This window comes from Manihot esculenta, chromosome 18 (genome assembly GCF_001659605.2).
Source record: "Manihot esculenta cultivar AM560-2 chromosome 18, M.esculenta_v8, whole genome shotgun sequence".
In the NCBI taxonomy this organism is placed as follows: domain Eukaryota; kingdom Viridiplantae; phylum Streptophyta; class Magnoliopsida; order Malpighiales; family Euphorbiaceae; genus Manihot; species Manihot esculenta.
This window is the reverse complement of record NC_035178.2, coordinates 3,600,869-3,617,409: the sequence shown is the minus strand read 5'-3', so window position 1 is coordinate 3,617,409 and position 16,541 is coordinate 3,600,869. Positions and strand designations below refer to the sequence as shown.

The window sequence follows — 16,541 nt, the reverse complement described above, 5'->3', positions numbered from 1 at the left end:
AATGCATGATAAAAAAAAAATCACTTACAACAATTTAAATATCTTTCACTTGTTTTTAAAATTTTTGTTATATTATTTTTTAAATACATTCTATATTTCAAAAAAAAAAAAAAAAAACCTATATAAGAATTATTGTATATTTTAAATTTAACAGAGAATAGAAACTATAATTTTTTTTCCAAAAAAATGACGTTAAAATTATAAAATTGATATCCCATGCAATGATATTCCACATTGAAACTAAAAATTGAACCAAATTTAGAAATAACTATACAATATGAAACAGCTAATGCTGTTCCTTTTCTCATCACATAACCAAATGATACGATATCTTTCATAAATCACTGCCACAGGCACAGCCACTAGAGAATGTAACATCATGTACAAAACTCTCTTTCTTTTTAACAAACAGAAACTTCTAGTGTAATCCTTTCAGCAGAATCAATATCGTGCTTACATATAATTAACATCGGAACAAATTAGCCAGGAAACTTACAACACGAAAAAAAAAAGGACAAAAAGAAAAGAGGGAAAAAAAAAATACTGGACCTTTGTTATACATTTCTATATTTGATGGGGATGGTTTTCATCCCCCCAAAAGTGTTGTTATTGACACACCATATACTATATACCAAAACGTTATAAACCTAGAGAAATATATTTGTTTACCAGTGTATCACTACCAATACCATTCCCTTTGGATATCTTCTTGTAAATACTTGGGTGAATCATTGGCTGCATCAATACTACTTTACAAGATGCTCCAATGCGGCAAAAACAGTTTCCCACATTTCAAACCTTAACTTTTCAAAATCAGCTCATCCAAGACAGCTATAAGCAGAACTCCACAACAGCCACTTCCAGCGCTGCATACATTAAAAAGGCATATCAATGAAATAATGTTGCAAGGATCATTTTATATTAAAGACGTTATTATTGCTGGCTACTACCATAACGGTAGCTAGTCATTTTCCTAGCAAGTCAATTTGACCACCAGGGCAGGAAGTTAATTTCCTCGGCAGCAGTTTACCAGTTCTGTGTTGGGAAATGTGTGTTAAATCTAACACAATGAAGAAAGCCTATTTCCTTAGTAACTGAAGGAATTTAGAATTGGTCATCCATATGGATCAACCCAGTTCCATATCACTAAACGATATGTCCATACTAAGAGCTATATTCTTTAGCCAAAAGATAGAATTACTTGAAGAGATACATCCCTAACCAAAAGGCATTGCCCCTTAGGATTAATATTCTACAAAAAGAGATATAACAAAATATTTATTAATATTCTATAAAAAGAGATATAACAAAATATACTTAGGGTACAAAAGTCACACACTTAAATTGCCTTGGTTTTATCTTTTGATAGACTCTCATTCAATGTATGTGAGGAGCATTTTAATTCTGCAAATACACTGAAATATTTGACATAATTCTTGTTAAATAAATATCATTTTGTTAGATACTAGTGACACAAATTATGGTCCTAGGGTGTCATGCTTGAATATGGATTAAGATCATGTATTTGATCAATGTTTTTTTATTTCTTTTCAGTAACCATCTCTTCAAATAAATTTTACAATAATTGTCTAGTGATTGCATGCGTGTAGCCATAGAGGGAGGAAGAAGAAGAAAAAATGAAAAGAGTGCAAAGATCAGCTTGCACAAAAGTTTACCTCCACTTTTCTAGGGGCGCTCTGTGGTATGGATTGCAATCACACTTATAGGTCAAAGATGAGTATTGGGCAAGAATATTCTGATGACCACAGAACATTAGATCACGCGTGCCAGAGCATGAGGTCGATGCTTTGCCCTTATGATCGTTTCATCACTGTGCCTAATCCATTCTGACAGTCTCCATGGTTTCTGCCACTTCCATTTGAATTGCAAAAGCCACTGGTGATGACTTCTTTTCCACCTCCACAGCTTCCCACCTTGTCCAGCAACGGCTAATTTTCTCATTGACAACTGCCCAAGTGGTACCATCTGCACTAAAAGCAAATCTTACTACTTTCTTTGCCAAGTGAAAAGGCAGACTGAAGTCTATAGGGAAGAAGAAGGAAGCTAACCTTTCTTGTCTGATCGATGAATGCTGCTGACTGTCTGACTGAACCATTAGCAATACCTGGTGTATATTTTAACTGTTTCTGTGCCGGTACAGACATTGGAGACAAAGGACCACTCATGTCGTCAGCAAAATGTTTCAGTGAATTGTGGGGAGTTTCATTGCAAGCCTGAAGAATCCACAAATAAACATTTTCAGTAATAGTGATAATAATCAATGCTAAGCAAACCAAGACAAAATTCAAGATAGTATGATCAAATAATTAAGGAACATCAAAATGATCCATAATATTTTGATCTTGCAAATTTAGATTCCATTTTATTTGAAGAATGGAAATGCATCCATAACAGCAATATTGACCATTCTTTGCTAGGATGAATTTTGAATAAAAGAAGGGATGGGAAAGGAAAACATTTGGTGAGAGAATTCCATGTCCTAGGAATTGCTATCATTAAAATCAAGCTTTAGAATGCACTCATAAATAGAAAGACCAATAAGAAATTTATAGAATGTCTCTCACCAAAAATTTATTCCAGATACTTGTTTTTTACCAAGGATAAATCTAGCCTTAAGATCCTTCAATATGATTTTAACTATATTAAGAATTAAATATAGAGTTAGGTGTATCCTTCATTCAACTTTAATTGTCAGCTTGCCCTACAATGGTTCTAAGTTCATTGTTTTTTCTGGAAGTTCTGAACTTTTATCTGGTGGATGAGGAAAACTTGAATAGAAGTGGCAGATCTTACTGAAGCTGATGAAGCCAAAGCAATAGAAACAGCTTGCTCTCTCAATTTTAGCTCCTTCTCCACTTCCTTTCTTTGCATCTCACTTTGTCGCAAGAGCCCTACAAGTTCCTTAAATTGTTCCTTCATTTCCTTGATTTCCATTTCCTTTTCCCATATATGACACCTGTTCATAATGTGCAAATAGTTGAGCAGGTGTTGAGGATTATGCATACTGTTATAATCACTGTACAACTCAAACCTCTTCTACATATAATACAAGTCAGTGATCTCATAAGAAATTACCGGGAATCACTTCTTATACTGCTACAGAATCATTTATTTTGTGAATTTAATAAGGGGTTGTTAACAGAAGATAAGTTGATAGTTCAACTTAATTTGCTTCCTGTACGTTTGGCACAAAATAATCAGATAAGTTAACTGATACCTTTATTAGTTTTTTTTTTTCTTTGCTTTTTTGGCTGTAGACAGCTTAGAATTATTGATTTCCAACAGCAAAGGATTAAGGCCAGGAAGCCAACTTCAAAGAGGGAAGATTTGGAGTGGGGGAATGAAGGGGACAGCAAGGTTGAGATGAAGGAATATTTAAAACGGAAACAAGAAAACTGGGAATTATTTCAGTTACAAAACAATATCACATCTATCATGTGAGCAAAATTGCTCCTGGTAATGGTTCATTGGAACCTTGTACAACTTCAAACACCATGCTATGTGAATTCATGGGGATGCAGCAATATTGTGGAAAGAGGCCTTCGGAGTCCAGCCCCCTTAGTGTGAAAATATGATTAGCAATTTCAGAGTGATTTATTTATATTATTTGGAAGCATGGACGTTTTAATTTTCCTCAATGTCTTCTTAGTTCATCCAGGCTTTTACATACTAATTATTTCTATTACTCATGGTACAGAAAGTACAGTTACCGTTTGAATGTTTCTGCTACATTGAGCAAGGTTCAAATGATAGAAAATTGAAGATTTATTCAGATACTGGAAAAGATCACTAAATTTCAGAACATAATAAAGACTATATAATTCAGAAGAGTGTTTCTAAAAAAGCACCTTGCATCTGCCAGAGAATTGAACATATACTGAAGCAAGTTCTTTGCATCTCCCATTGAACGCAGCTGATTCCAACGTCCACGGATGGTGAATGCACGTTCCCGCTCTTCTGCTTCTGAGAGTTGTGAAGCCATTGCAACAAGAGAATTTGATGATATGCTTAACATGTTCTCAAGTGAAGATATTCTGGCCATTCTTGCATTTGGAGACATGGAAGAAGCCCTGAAAAAGTATGAAAAATAGTTCAACTGTGACATTTATATAAAAAAAAATGGTTCTCTTCCATCTGTTCGATGGTATCACATTTATTGATCATAGGCCACAGAAAGGACACAAGTATGAATATATATGGAAACTATTCTTGCAAAAGTTATACCTAGCAAATCCATTCTTTCCTCTGGGAGGACTTAGCCCCTTCGAGGCAAACTCATCTACTTGCTTCAACACAGCTAGCTCTTCTGCAAGTGCAGCTCGTCTGTAGATTGCAACATAATCACATTAAACTATGTGACTGGGAAACACCTGGATTTACTAAATGTAGAACTAAATACATACACTTGGCTTTGTTTCTCATATTCAAAACGAACTTCATGCACATTCACCATGACTTCTAGCTCATGATCAAGCCAACGTTGCAAGGATTTCTCATTGCTCTGCATATGCACCATATATCAAAACAAAAATGCCAGACAATAATATCCAATTGAAATTAACATGGAGCTAAGCCAAGATCATTACCTGTCCATTTGTTCCATTTCCATTGGCAAACGCTGGAACATGTCATGTCATACTATTAGTAATTTGATATAAAGAGGGAAAGGAACCACCAAACAAACACCCCATGCTTTCAATAAGGAAAATACATCTAGCAGAAGGCTTTTGGTAGCTAATATTCATAAGTTTTGAAGATGAAAATTGTTGAATATTTTCATGACCTATAATAAGTGGACATGCACTCATTGAAACCATGGAATATCCGGATCACAAGCCAAAAGGATCACATACAACAGAAAATAATAAACATACCTGAGTTGTCACGTGCAGAAGATTTACGAGCTTCAAGCAGCTCCTTAAGCCGCTTGGTGGCCATTGCAGCCTCTTCTGTCTTCCTCTGAAGAACCTGGAAAAAGAAAAGAAATTTCTGATAACAAGCTACAAATTGTTTATATCACACATAAAGTAGTGGTAACTTTCAACAAAAATGGGATTCCCCTAAGAGATCTGATAGCTAGATGTTGACTTAGATTTCCAAAAGTTGACACAAAAAGAGTTTTGTTATGAGTAAGGAATACATAAGTATTGGATTAGTCTCTATATTCAGTTGTAATTGCAGAAAGTAGTTGTGGCACCCAAAGTAGTATAGATAGGAACTTGCTTGTCAAGATAAAGATATCCAAGATCATTAGCAATCAAAGATTTTCTTTCTCTTAATTCTGTTTTCTTCTACTCCTCCCTTCTTTTCTCTATTTCTTCTCTAATTTCTATTATTCTGTGATGGAGAATCTGGTTATGTGACAAGTGGTATCAGAGCCAATGATTTAGAGGCCTAAATTCCAGGTTCTTTTCTATACTATTTCTCTATTCTTCTTCTTCTCCTCTCTGATTTCTTCTTCCTTCCTCCTCCTTTTCTGAGATTTCTTCCTTCTTTCCCTCCCTCCCTTCTTCTTCTTCTTCTTCTTCTTTCTTCCCTCTAATTCTTCTTTCTTCTTCCTAAAATTTCTTTCTTTACCGTTCTTTCTTCTCTCTTCTTTCTTCTTGACAAAATTTTTCTTCTTTTGTCCCTGAGAATTCTTCTTCTTCTTCCTCTATTCTTTCCTTCTTTCTTTTCTAGAATTTCCATCCTCTCATTTGCAGAAATTTCTTCCATTTCCTTCCTTCTGTTCTTGCTTTGCTTCTTCTTTTTCTTGGCAAAACCTTATTTTTGCACTTCTTTCTTTCCTTTGGAACCCCTTTCTTTCTTAAATTCTTGAACCAAATTCTTTCTTGTTCTATTGTTTTCTGGTTTCTTATGTTTTCTTTCTTTAAATCCTCACTTCCAGCATTTCAAGAACTTGTTTCTTGGAATTCTTGAAATTTTCATTCCTTCCTTTATTCACATTCTTTTTGTGTTATCCCTTTCTTGAAATTCTTCTTCTTCCTACTTTATTGATTTTTCTAGAAATTTCTCCCTTGAATTACCATTTTGCTTCTGAAAATCAGATTACTCTTTATTGATTTTCTTTCTTGAAATTCTTGGATCATGGAAGTGCAATATTTGGCACAAATTTTTCTTAACGAAGTTCAAGAAATTCTAGATAGAAGATTAAAAGAACAGGAGGAATGGTTGGAACAAAGATTCGAAAAAGTGATTCAGAAAGTAGAAAATTTATATCAAAAAGTAGAAAATTTAGATCAGAAAATGGAAAGGTTTGTGCAATCAATTCAAGTGACAAAGGAAAAGATTGCAGTCTTGATCAATGAAAATCAAATTTTTGAAAAGCCTAGTGAAGAACAAGATGTCTCTTGTGAAATTTTGAATAAGAAAGAAAGAGCCATTGAGGTGGAGCAGGAGCTTTTTATTGACATGTCTAATGTAAGTGAGATTAATGAGGACAAGAACGATAAAGATGGTGATGACGAGCAACCGAGTTTGAAATGAGGACACTATTAGTTGAATCTGAAGTGTTTGCACAAATCATTTCCAAAAATGAATTTTTACTACTGAAATTTTTGGACATATTCTTGGAAAAAAGAAAGATAAATGTGTTACAAAAAGTGCGGGTATTGGAAACATGTGGCAATATTTTGGGAGCCAATTTGGTGAGTTCAGTTATTGTCATCCTGGAATTCTTATGGAAGATAAATGGGAAATAGCAAGAAGAGAAAGGAAGAAGGTTATGACATCAAATTCTATTGCGATTTTGATGGAACAAGCATGGGAAATTTGGAGAAGAAAAAAAAAAAGAAGAAAAAGTTTAGCATCTTCACCCAAGCCTTATGGGTCATTTCAGCTGAAGCACATGCAGGAAGTGAACATACATTTGGGTTCTAAATTCATGGGATTACTGACCAGCAAAAGTTGCTATGTGGGATTTTCACATCCTTTTGACCAAGTCTGAGGAAAGAAGCAACAAAAATTCATTTCAATTTTCAGCATTTTTTTTCATTCTTGATCTTGAGGACAAGAATGATTTCAAGGGGTGGGGAATGTTATGAGTAAGGAATAAAGAAGTATTAGATTAGTCTTTATATTCAGTTGTAATTGTAGAAAGTAGTTGTGGCACTCAAAGTAGTATAAATAGAACTTACTTGTAAAGATAAAGATATCCAAGATCATTAGCAATCAAAGATTTCTTTCTCTTAATTCTGTTTTCTTCTACTCCTCCCTTCTTTTCTCTATTTTTTCTCTAATTTCTATTATTCTGTAATGGAGAATCCGGTTATGTGACAAGTTCCCCCCCCTCCCCCTCATCTGTAAAATAATTGTAATCCTTCTTGGAAAGGTTTTGAAATATCATCCAAAGTAAGAATACAAAATTTTTTACCAATGGCAAACCACACAGCTCTTTCTCAACTGTGACGCACCACAAACAAGCTGAAGCACTAGGTGCATCTACCTAGCCAGCTATGCTTCAGAAAGAAAGGCATTGGTAGCATATAACAGCACTGCTAACAAAATATGCGATCTAGAATAGGCTCATGCAGCCATATTAGGGAGAATTCGGTCCATTAAAAGGCATGAGCAACCAAACAGGAGTCGATGTTGGTAAGAAACCATACATTTTAGAACCTTATGGTACTGAGATTCATCTTCTTACTACATTAAGATTAAGTAGTGCATTCTTTCAGATGCACTACGAATAGAGGTATCAAATATGTGGGAAATAATACTGCACTCACCATTTTTTGGCGCTGATTTAAAGCTTGTAGCTTATGCCTTTCATATTCATTTCTTCTGCCTTCCTTTCGTAACTGCATGGCCAATACGAACAAAGGGATAACGTACATGCACAACATTGATAATTCAGTTAAAATACGCAGGTCTAGAAGGAAGAATGACACTCAAACCATATGAGGTAGCAAGAATGAAGGGGAGGAGTAGCCATTGCCTTGAGATTAACAAAAGAAAAGGGAGAAGCACCTGAAGCAGTTCCTTCTCTCGAGAGGCTTTCCATTGTCGAAATTGTTCTGCCTCTTGTTTGATCCTATGTTGCAACTGAACCTACACAAAGGGAATAAAAAAAAAAAGAAATTAGCTGCAAATACAGCGTAAATAATTTATGGAAAGCAGTATAAATGTGAAACACTGAAAATGCTTTACCTTTTGTGCCTTTATAGATTGAATTTCATCCTGCAATCTCTTTGCCGCTTCATCACTCTTCTGTTTTTGCTTTAAAAGCTGAACCTGATTCTCTTGTTTTTTCTTAAGATCCAGAATCTGTTACAAACAAATTTTGAAGATTGTTTACAATTTGAACATTATTGTGAGGAGAAAATGCAAGAGTGTAGACTTAATCATGGTCACCTGTGCCTCAAGTGCTTTCAATTTCTGGGCATGAATATCTTGCAATTTTTGTGTCTGCCCATCAGAGCTAGCCGAGAGATTTTCAATTTCAGCCAACAAACGATCCCTCTCTTGCTGCAATAATTAAAAAAGAAATACATAGTTCAATTAAATCTCTCCTCTGTCTCTCTTGCTGCAATAATAATAAATAATTACAAAAATTTATGTGATTTCTTTTTAACCTGCACGGCCTTCTTTTCATCCTCTAATTCCATTATTTTTTTGCCAAAGTGTTGCTTGAGTACCACAGTGTCAACCCCTCCAAAAAGTTTCATCTCTGACTGCTCAGACAGAAAAAGAAAATACAAAAAAACAATTTACTGTTATGTGATTACTAAGAGTGACTGTTAGCAGATGCACTATAGGTAACGTAGAAGCAGGTTATATAATGATATTATAATTATAAAAAGTGCTGTAACAGAAATAACTACCAGTCTGAATCTATACAGAATGAAGCAGATGTTATAGATCTGGCAAGTTTACTTAAAAACATTCCAAGAATTGGAGTCTTGTGCTTCTAGTTGATCATCAAACCACCCTCTGTGATTTTTTCCATTCATGCAAATGCATGTTTGCACATTTCCTTAATGCTAGGTTTGGCTAGTATAAATACTCAGAAAATATGCAGATTAGTGCAACTTCAGAGAGATCATGTAACATCATGAGAAAAGATGTACCTCTTTCTCCTCTAAACGCCTGTTCAATTCATGCAACTCCTTGTCCATTGTATTCTGCAGAAGTGTGTGCTCCCACTCTTTTGCTACCTCTTCATCAATTTCCCTTGAATCACCTGCTAACAATGGCAGTTAAAGTAGTTAAAACCAAAGCAAACTTGAACTGGATCAACCAAGGAAAAAACACAAAGGTTAAGGGATAAATGTAGCTAGGACAAACCAAAGAGGATATAAGAGTAAGTAGCAGAAAATAGGAGTTTTACCTGGCATGGTTTCTCCCATTTGATAATCTGTTGACTCTATACTATGCAGACTCCTCTTAAGCCCATCACTTTTCACATAACAGGTACTACCATCCTAAAAATCAAAGTTTGAGATTCACATATGAAGCTTATCAAAATTAATATAACAATTATAGTGAAATATTAAAATCTCACCGATAGCAATGAAAGGAGAAAAATCATAAAGAATATTTATTGAAGTATCTATCACATACTTTAGCGTCTGTTTCACGTTGGTTTACTGCAGTGCAGCTGCTGCGGAATTCATGAAGTTCCCGGCAAAGGTCCTCATTTGCAGCTTCAAGCCAAGCAATTCTTTCCTTGAGAACCTACACAAATATAACATAGGAGAATTTGAGTAACTAATCCAGAATGTGTTATCTTTCAAGCACAAAATATTTCCTTCAAAAACTTACACTTGTGTGAATTCTGAAGTTTATTCTACAGACAGAAAATATGGGCTACAAATCAAGAGAAATCAGATACCTGAACTTCATCTGATGAAGTACCTCCTCCTCGGGAACAAAGTTCAGCCTGCAAATACTCTAGCTGTTGTCGCATCCTTAGCATCTCACTTGACATGGGATCTCTATTTACCTGTCAAAAATAGAAAGGAAAAAATCATTAATGCATGACAATTTGGTGGTGGCAGTATATATACTTGCATGCATGAAAGGGAAAATTTTGAAATTAAAAAGTGAATACTTACAACAGGTTTATTTTGGATATTGCGAGCACGATTAGCATACTTTAGAGTGTTAAGAGTTTCCTCAGCATTAATATCAGCAGGACTAATGCAAGCTGGGAGATGGAGAAATTTGCTTAATGTCAGAAAAAAAAATAAGGAAAAATTACTTTCTCTCCTTAAAAATTACTAAAATATCGGTGAGTTATATATATATATATATGTCAAATTTTCAATTTATTGTATGAGAAATTACTAAAATATCCTTAAAAATATACTACTTTTTCATCCTTGTATTATGTTAAAAATTAGCACTTGACCTTTGATTTTTTAAATATAAATGTTTTAGCCCTTGTATTTTGATTTTATCAAACTGAAAGAGATACACTCTGAGAGAATATGGATGGAAGGACTCCTTTAATTTGACAAAGTCAAAATGCAAGGACTAAATTGTTGAGTTTTAAAAGTAGAAATATGTGTTAATTTCAATATAACTCTGGGATGACAAAGTAATTTACTCTAACATTAAAGAAAAGCAAAAAGCAGCAGAAGATTATCCCAAGGAAAACCCATAGAGAAGGCTTGAAAGGAAATAGAAAAAGGAATTGAAGGTTGAGAGAAAGAACTTCAGAAATTTACCTATCATAACAGTTTTACTATTACCACCAAGGGAGTCCTGCCAAACAAATGAGTTTAGTCCATGCATAAATATAGGAAATTTCAAATTAGAGAGGAAAAAAAAAAAAGCTTAAGTACAAAGATATCAAAATGCTGACAATCAAGTGTGCAGGCCAATGCTTAGCTGAAAGTCATTAGATCAGTCAATACCAGATTACCAAAGGTAGATAGACTATGCCTATCTTCTATGTCTCATAAACTAACTATTTGTTATTCCAACTTCCAAGTGTCTATTCAAATGATAAATGTGTCACATTTAGCTGTTTGCAATTGGCAGGAAGATTAAACAACTGACTTGAGGTATTTCAAAAAGGAATTTCCAATAAAAACTGAGATGATTCACACTTTTACCACTTTGCAGACTTTACTGGCATTACTTGAGTGTGACATACCTGCAAAAGCCGAGTTAGTTTACTGTCCCGATAAGGAACATGAACACCTTCTTTGCGCTTTTTTTCATCACCTAGTGCACTGATAACATTACCAAGTGCAAGAAGGCCTCTATTGATGTGAACCCCTGTTTAAAATATAAAACTGTTCATATATTATGTTACAACCAAATGGTAAATTCCTAAGCAACAAGTTATAACCAATGTCACCAACCTTCTTTAAAACGCAAACCATCAGAACCTGTTCTTTTAGCTCGCTCTGATCCAGCAAGATCTACTAAATGCAGCTTGGCACACAGATACTCTTCATTCATACTCTCATTGGTACAGTTATCACCAGGGAACAAAGGATTGAGTTTACGCATTTGCTCTAATGTGATGGTGAAAATTGCATGTGAACGACTGTATCAACAATTCACACAAATTGTGCTTCATTTAACCACTTGAGGTTCAACAGTAAGAATTTATATAGATGCATTGCCTTCAAACTAGCTTGTAACCCATAATATTTCCATGTAAAATAAAACAAGTTCAGTATTAAACTTCTTCTTAAACAGTGAAAAAATATCTCCAAGCAAGTTTTTCCCCTCTTGCACATTTAAAGATCATAAGCCACCTTTTTTTTTTCTTTCTCTTTTGTTATTACGTTTCCAGCCCAATTCAATTCTTAATTCCACCAGTAGTCTCAGGTCAGGTATGTATGTAATCTACTAAACATACAGGAACCAGAGGCCTAAAACAAATAATAAGGCACTAAAAAAATAGTACAACAATCCATTTTTGAGCATATATTTTCAATTCAATCGACAGGAAATAAAAACCATCCATTGAATTTTCTTCTAGAGGGGAAAAAAAATACTGCTGATGAATGATTTTCCAGTTAATAAGAATGTAATTTTACTGTAATAACAGGCCATCTATCTGAAAGAATTAATGTTGTGATAACTCTACCCCCAATGTTCCAGTGGACAATATACACTAAAGTGTGATACAAACAAGACACGTAGTAGGAGGGTAGACAAATGATATTTCATTTAGGAAGGGTAGACAACATTCTATTCTTTAATTTATGGATAAATATGTAGTTATTGCAAGATGCATGGTTTACCTTGATTGATTGTTCATATTTGTACTCCCTGTTGCCCTGCTCAATGATCCTTGTTCTAGGCAAGCAGCCATTTCCTTAAGCGTACTAACACTAATTTCAGTGGATCCTGCTAGTGTTATAACACCATTTGATGTTTCACGAATTTGTATTGGTGGTTTCCCTGGGACATTTACTTTTCCTGTGTGCCCATTTGCAGCATCTGACTTGTTCAAAGAAGAGGGATCCAGCAAATCACGTACTTCTTCTTTCAGAATCTTTTGCATTAAAATCATTTGATTAGATAATCCAAACAAAATCTATATAAAATGAGATGCATATCTATGTTATACACTAGTAATTAGAGCGTTATTTGCCAGACAGAGAAGCAGCTCGTGTAACTTGCCAGATAGATGTCATTGTTTCTAAATTAAATCACCAAAAATTTTTTGCAACATTCGTTTGAAAGCTTAAGCTAGCTCACATAACAACTGATAATACTATTTCATGAAGAAGAATTTTTTTTTTTTTTTTTGGGGGGGGGGAGAGGAGGGTGGGGTGGAAAGTTCAATGTACCTCTATGAAAGAAACATGTAGCTGAAATTCAGTCTGGTGCTTTAAATTTTCAATCTTGCTAAACAAAACGTTCATGACTTGAGGAATTATTCCCGTTTGGCAACCATCTTTAAAGCCAGTGCCCATCGTATATGTCTTTCCAGATCCAGTCTGCAACAGATACAAAGGTGATAATAAGGAAATGAAAACTGAATTGCACATGCAATATTTCTTCTGCTTCAACAAATTTCCCTTGGAAGTTAAAGCTTTACCTGACCATAAGCAAGAACCGTTGCATTATATCCTTGGAATAAGCCATCAACTAGTGGAGCAATACATTCTTCAAACATAGCAGATGAGGAAGAACCGGTGCTCCCATAGACATGATCAAAAGTAAATGAATGTGTGCCTATCTGTACCTGCAACAAAGTCACAAAAATATATGATTTTAGGAAAAACATAGCTAATGCGTCAGATGTTTAAGGATTTTGTAGCCTGCATTATCTAAGAATGGGCGGCGACTTAAAATAAGTTGAAATCGCTCCATAGTTATGATCATTGCGAAACAGGCATCTCTTGAATTTGGGCCAAGTTCAATTCATCTCAAAAGCTAGAGGAGTAGTAGCTAAGCCTGTACATTGCCCTATCCAAATGAATTCAAAATCCCACTTATACTGGAGCGTGACATCAGATGGAGGCTATGATACCCTATCAAATTTGGGTCAAGCCTAACTAGCTTTTGCTAAAGAGAAAGGAGTGTAGTGTCTAACAGAAAGGGGTGTAGTTTAGGGGCACATTTTTTGCTAAAGAGGAAGGAATGTAGCGCCTAAAACTCTTATAAGGGCACATTAGGTTTGGTCCAAATTTAGGCGACTCCAGTGTAATTCTAGGGCACGAGGGCTGTGTCGACTCCAGTGTAATCCTAGGGCATGAGGATTGTGTTGAATTCTAGGTCGATTTGAAACAGTATAACGTGCCTAGATAAGGCCTTTGCTACGCCTTAGCTACTCCTCCTTGAGGGAGCTCGCTTTTTATGGTGAGTTAAACTTGAGTTAGGCATGATTCAAATTTAACCCAATATCAAGAGCCTCCATCCGATGTTGGCAGTAAAATTCTATATAATTCTTCTAGGTGTGAGGGGTGAGTGTGTTGAATCCCTCGTCTTTTGGGAGATAATGAGGTCCTTATATTTGAGAGCAAAGAAAGTATTAATCACTTGGTATGTCTTACGAAAGCGTTGAACAGGTCTTACTACAGAATTAGTTGATACTCTAAATTAGTAACAAAATAAAACAGAGCAAACAGAACTATATCTGATCCTAATTGCAAATATCAAACCAAATAAGAAAGATGAAACCTCTGACGCAAGCAGGCGACTAAATTTTTAAAATTACCAATTTCCGCAGAATAAAAATGAAAAATTAGAGTTGGCGCGAAGCAAAACAGAAATTGGTTAGCAGATTGCCTGTGATACAACCTGTAAATTTTCAGAAGTATGTGTTTGTCCGTCAATTGGACTTTCCATGGAATTGAAAGAGATAAAAAAAGAAAGTTGCAGAAATGACTGACGATGGACCTGGCTGATTGTTCAAGAAATTTCCAAAAAGCAAACAAACGCCATGTTTAAACAATTGCAAAAGTGGGGTGCTAACGGTAAATACAATCCAATCTGTCCCTTACAGATCAGTCAGATAATCATCCAAACATTACTTAATTCCATATATTTCCTGCATTTATAGCTTGCGCAGCTCAATTACGAAAAGCTAACAATTATATGAAAATGCCAGGTACTGACTTGGCTTCTGATCCAAACTCGGATTGTGATAGCATTGTTCAAGTCAAACATAAGCATTACTCGGGTTTCCCATTTTGACAAAAAAAGGCATTTAAACCAACTCTAAGATCTAGATCTCCGAAGACTTGATAATACACCTCTCCACAGCAAACAAAACTAGTTGACGTTACTTGATAGAACTAAAAGCAACAGACTAAAGCAACCGAGACCATTTAACTTTTTTTTTCCTCCTCTCTTCTACCATTAAGTTCACAAACAGTGAAGTTTGACATTCTTGTGTGGGAATGTACCTGAGGCTTTCCCGAGACGACAGTGACACAATCTTTACAACCTTGAGCCCGTTCATCGCCAATGAGGGGCCTGACATGCACGGCAACTTTGACACAACAATCCTCAGCGGAAGCAGGAGAAGGAGAAGGAGAAGGAGAAGAAGGAGGTTCCATGGAGAAGAAAGTGGGAAGATATTAAAGAGAAAAAAAAAGAGTAAAAAGAAGAGAGTTAAAGAAGAGTCTTATTTGCAAAAAGAAACCGTTCTCATTTCCTGAGAAAATGGAGAATTTTAGGAAAAGGAAAGTGATACTGCAACAGCAAAGAGGGAGAGGGAGAGGGAGAGGGAGAGGGAGAGGGTGAGTTGTTTTTCTTTTTCTCGCACAAATGTAACTCTGTTGTTGTATGTAGATACTGTAGAGGCTTAGAGAAAGAAAAGGATAGTGAAAGTGAAAGGGTAGTTGGGGAAATAGCGGCAAAAGAGTGTGATATTAGAAGTGGCAAGGTAACAGCTACGACAACAACCACTATCATTTTCCTTATGCTTCACTGCACACACCACCCCACACGGCTGCGTTTGCTAAAACTTTCATGTCACTCTTTCCCATTTTACCCCTTCCTCTCTTTCTCACCTTCCAATACCCATCTTGAAGGCCTCATGTCCCCTCCCCTCCGTTATGACACTTTTACCCTTTTTTCTCATTTTATTATCTTTTCAGCAAAAATAGATCTTTTATATTTTTGTATGTATGATGTTAATGATTGTCCCCAGAATGTGGTGGAAAAATAAGAAAGAAAAGAGCCCCATCACAGCACATAAGCCACGTGATGTGGAATCATAATAGAGATTTTAGCCATTGTTTTTTGGTTAATTTATTTCTTCTGGAACCTGTAATTAATATTAAAATTCAATTCTGTATTTAGGGGATTGTATTTTTTTTTCTTTTTTTGGGTATTTTGGTGCGTCCGTGAAGCATAAGAAGGCATGATGGAAAGTGAAAGGAGGAAGGAAGGAGGAGAAGGAGAAGACGGAAAGAGAAGACCCGCCCAGCAGACACAGCCAGCTGGTGGTCTCCCCCTCCTCACATGGTCTTTTATTTTAGCGTATGTGTATAATAATCCTTTGAGTAGACCCCATTTCCTCTCAACTCACAAGCTCCTCTGGTCCCACGGTTTTACACCTTTTCTCACAGTTGATTAGTTTATCTTTTTTAAGGATAATCCTTGTGGGCTGTCTGTTTTGTGTGTGCCTGGACCGCCTCATTATCTTTTCTATGTAAATTTATCCCATCATTACCATATTGTAACCATGCAATTACTTACTTTTACTTTGTATTATAAATTTTTTCAAATTTTATTTCAATTAATGCTAAAATTTTATTTCAATAAAAAGGGTATGCTAAGAAAAAAAAAAGGAAAATAATTAAAGTGTGGAAAGTAGATCAACTAGTTCAATCAATGGCATTGAAAGGCAGGGGCAATGCAATTTTTTTTTTCCAAGTTGGTGACACCATAAGGCATCTCTTACGTATATGTCACTTCGTTTTCATTGAAAGCTATACCCAGCAAGCATTGGAGTTGAAGCTCCGAATCATATGAGCTACCAATTATAACCATGCTGATCTCTACCCAATATCTATACATCCATTAAAAACATATATATTTACAGGAGGTTGATGGAGTCTCCTCACCCACATCATACAGCGTGCCCAACCTTTTCG

General features: G+C 35.4%; 1 protein-coding gene across 2 annotated transcripts; it reads right to left on the bottom strand.

Annotated features, from left to right (window-relative positions):
- Positions 1-312: 312 nt before the first annotated feature.
- LOC110606605 (kinesin-like protein KIN-4A) lies at positions 313-15,366 on the bottom strand. Of its 2 annotated transcripts, XM_021745488.2 has the most exons (26): positions 14,844-15,351; positions 13,031-13,177; positions 12,780-12,929; positions 12,228-12,481; positions 11,334-11,521; positions 11,123-11,247; positions 10,692-10,728; positions 10,077-10,168; positions 9,854-9,964; positions 9,583-9,696; positions 9,350-9,443; positions 9,090-9,202; positions 8,595-8,693; positions 8,374-8,487; positions 8,170-8,286; positions 7,990-8,070; positions 7,749-7,820; positions 4,896-4,989; positions 4,608-4,639; positions 4,425-4,522; positions 4,246-4,344; positions 3,870-4,091; positions 2,815-2,977; positions 2,070-2,234; positions 1,677-1,986; positions 313-866 (listed from the first exon to the last, which is right to left on the bottom strand). In XM_021745488.2, the coding sequence occupies exons 1-25, from the start codon at positions 14,994-14,996 to the stop codon at positions 1,774-1,776; spliced, it is 3,147 nt and encodes a 1,048-aa protein (XP_021601180.1). In that variant the 5' UTR covers positions 14,997-15,351; the 3' UTR covers positions 313-866; positions 1,677-1,773. The 2 variants fall into 2 exon arrangements, with proteins under 2 accessions (XP_021601180.1, XP_043809218.1); XM_043953283.1 differs by lacking the exons at positions 313-866; positions 2,815-2,977 and having other exon boundaries at positions 1,678-1,986; positions 14,844-15,366.
- Between the last annotated feature and the right edge of the window lie 1,175 nt (positions 15,367-16,541).